Raw genomic sequence first — 3764 nt, 5'->3', positions numbered from 1 at the left:
ATTTTATACCTCCTAGGACTCCACATTTTGGCGGTTTATGGGAAGCAGCGGTAAAATCAGCTAAGCATCTACTAATAAGAAGCACCTCGACAGCGTCCTTAACGTATGAAGAATTGGACACGGTAATCATCGAGGTGGAAGGAATCCTAAATTCCAGACCAATCAGCCCAATGTCCGACAATCCTAACGATCTAACAGCTTTAACACTAGGCCACTTCCTCATAGGAGAACCCCTTAATGCCCAAGTTGATCCAACGTGTAGGCCACAGCAAACAAATTTATTAACAAGATGGAAACTTGTTTCTCACCTCAAACGCGAGTTTTGGAATCGGTGGTCCCGCGAATATTTATCGGACCTTCAGCTGCGAAATAAGTGGAAGACACAACACAACAACATCAACGTAGGTGACATGGTGATCATCAAAGAAGACAACACACCGGTACTGCAGTGGCCATTAGGGAGAACCATCAATGTATATGAAGGAAACGACGGTGTAGTGAGAGTGGCTGATGTAAAAACTGCTAGTGGCACTTGCAAGAGGCCTATTCATCGGCTTGCACCCTTGCCCAAGGAAACAAATGATGCCACAGAACGACAATAAACCAACAAACTGCTTGAGGAAGACAAAATTCCATCAAGGAGGAATAATCCTTCCTTACACCAAGGACTTGCTACACTTCTGATTACCCTACTCATCTTACCATTGGCTTTAGGAGCTGAACTTCAAAATAAGCGATTTGGATCAAGGCTTGGCATTCATTTTGAAGGAATAGGCTCAACAGCCATATCAACCACTGATTGGAACCTAATAATCTACTATGACATGGAAGGATTTTTGGTAGAACTAACAGCGCTGTCAAATAGCACAAGGGCCCTGCGTCATTTATGTCAAGAAATCACGCAAAAAAAGCTCATGTCTTTCTCTGCTAGCACATCTTGAACAAACTGAAAAAGAGTTGCAGCTAGATTACGCAATAGTAGAATCTAATCGGCGTAAACGAGGTGCCATTGATGCAGTTGGAAATATCGCTCATTCTTTGTTTGGAGTACTGGACGCAGAATATGCAGAACAAATGTCCAAAACAATCACACACGTTAAGGAAAATGAACTACATCTGCTGCACCTGATCAGAAATCAAACATCCATTGTGGACTCAACCATCAACATTTTGAAGCAGGATCAAAAAGCGGTCAAGAGGAAGTTCGACATCATTGATCAACAAGTGAGTCAAATATTCCAGAGGATCAGCAACGACACGCATGAGATATACCAAGAAAAATTATTTCGAATCTTTACCTCGTTATCCATCCAACTCACACTTATGGCAGCCAATTGTCAAAGAATGTAATCTGCAATATTAGCCGTTCTAATAGATACTCATCATGGAAAAATAAGTCCTCTTCTGCTGACGCCCAGCCAATTGCAAGACGAAGTAAACAAAATTAAACTTCACTTATCAGCACCATTGGAACTGCCTGTAAACCAAGAAGATTTACTCCAGCTATACCAACTCATGACGGTTAAGGGAGGACTTACAGAAAAGCATGTTGTATTCAGCATCACATTGCCTCTGGTAGAGCATGATCGATATGACTTATTCAATCTGCTACAAATTCCTACTTGGAATAATGGGACTATGATTGAAATAAGTCCGTGTGCTGTAGTTTTGGCAATAAACACAGCTCTCGGTCAATATTTCCCGCTGAGCATCTCCAAACTTCAATCTTGTGTGGATATTAAAAAGGGAAATTACATCTGTTCTAAAATTCAAAATCGTTATAGTCACGGTTCATCTAAATGCGCATGTGAAGTAAATTTATTCAACAACAACACCCAGTCAAGTTGTCAACTGCGAAAAACACCAAACGATGTTGCATGGATATCACTACAGCATAAAAATCAATGGATTTATGCCACGTCAGTTTCATCTCGTGCAACCGCAGTATGTGGAAAAGAAATCATTCAGGTGATTCTAAAAGGATCAGGACTGTTATCACTCCAACCAGACTGCATACTCAAACATAATTTTATATCAGTTCAAGCAGATCAGTTGATATCGACGAGTCTTTGCTCGTCCTACACTAGCCTGGGAGAAATTTCCGAAGTAGCTGCAGCAGAACATATAAAGCCTCTTCTTCAATCACGGGATGATGAGAAATACATAACACAAATACAAAACCTCACATCCTTACAATCATCATTGGCCAATCAACGTATATTAGAACTCCCAAACAAACTTGAATCACAAAATGCGCACCACATAACGGTTGGGTACACTGCCTTGGTTACAGTTTTGTGCCTTTTGGTGTTCATGCTAGTCAAAAGAAAATTTAAAACAGCCAAACAGGAAACATTGCACGCATCCACGACTGCGACCACATCCGGTCAAAATGAAAAACCCACACCTGCGCCTCGACATTCTCAAGGATGTTTGGACTTTACGATAAACATTTAGGACAGAACCTGCTAAGGAATTCGAGCTGCGCTCACCGGGGGGAGGATGTTATTAAATAAGAAAAGTCGACATATTAATATTGCATTGGCTTTATTCAACAGGGTATTAATTTTCGCTTGCATTCTTTTATGCGTAGCTTGCACTTTATGCCTTTTAGTGTATTCTTATAGCCAAATAATTTGGCATGTGTCAAGTTACATATAAGACATTGTTGATTAGTGTACGCAAATGACGCAAAATGTGGAATATGCTTATGTCAACAAAAACGTGGGAATAAAAAATTTGCATTAATTATGCTTATGTGAACCAAAACGTGGGAATAAAGCCTTTAAAATAATTTTGCTTACGATCTAAAGTTTTTATGCCCTTATTATTTAGCTACGTAAGCATTTAGTTTATATAAAAACGTAATCATTAATTCAATAAAGATCACTTGAAAGCAATCAAGCAAACAACAGTGTTCGAACTTGGAGTAATCGCTACTGTTACGAACAAGAGGGTTGCCACCTGTTAAAAAATTTAACGTAATTTAAATGATATATTACAATATAGATATTAAATTTAAGAGGGTTAAGAAAGATAACTGCTGGAAATATTTTTGAATAAAATAGCCACCACTTTGATAATTTAAACTCAGTTATTTTGATAAAATAAATGAAATACGGTAATTTGGGTATACAAATTTAGATTTTTAAGACGGCTTACGGCCGAAAATATGGTTGAGGAAGGTTGCCACCCGTTTGAAAATTTAACCAAATTTAATTGATATACATAGGTATCAAATTAAAAAGGTGTAAGAAAGAAGACTTTTGGAAATATTTTTGAGGAGGGTTGCCACCCGTTTGAAAATTTAACCAAATTTAATTGATATACATAGGTATCAAATTAAAAAGGTGTAAGAAAGAAGACTTTTGGAAATATTTTTGAGGAGGGTTGCCACCCGTTTGAAAATTTAACCAAATTTAATTGATATACATAGGTATCAAATTAAAAAGGTGTAAGAAAGAAGACTTTTGGAAATATTTTTGAGGAGGGTTGCCACCTATTTGAAAATTTGAACTCAGTTAAATTGACTAAACAAATGAAATATTGCAATGAGGGTATAAAACTAAAGAGTGTATAAAATATCTACAGTAGAAAATATGTTTGATAAGGGTTGCCACCTGTTTGAAAATTTAACTCAATTAAATTGGTAAAATAAATGAAAGGTTACAATATGGGTAACAAACTAAAGGCATTTGAGAAATCTTGATTTATAAATATATATCTAACGGGTGATTTTTTAAGAGCTTGATAACTTTTTTTTT

At 37.1% G+C, this 3764-nt stretch overlaps 1 protein-coding gene across 1 annotated transcript in view; it reads left to right on the top strand.

Annotated features, from left to right (window-relative positions):
- The window catches only part of LOC108366908 (uncharacterized), a gene marked incomplete at its 3' end in the record, with an annotated part of 5185 nt that extends 3961 nt beyond the window's left edge, over positions 1-1224 (top strand). The window contains exons 4-5 of the mRNA XM_017621396.1: positions 17-258; positions 932-1224. Of these exons, the coding sequence (XP_017476885.1) occupies positions 17-258; positions 932-1224 (535 nt within the window). The remainder of the gene's footprint in view (positions 1-16; positions 259-931) is intronic.
- Positions 1225-3764: the final 2540 nt, after the last annotated feature.

Source organism: Rhagoletis zephyria, unplaced genomic scaffold, assembly GCF_001687245.7.
Source record: "Rhagoletis zephyria isolate East Lansing unplaced genomic scaffold, Rhagoletis_zephyria_1.1 Rzeph_scaffold_02443, whole genome shotgun sequence".
Classification (NCBI taxonomy): Eukaryota; Metazoa; Arthropoda; class Insecta; order Diptera; family Tephritidae; genus Rhagoletis; species Rhagoletis zephyria.
This window is presented reverse-complemented; position numbering and strand designations above follow the sequence as displayed.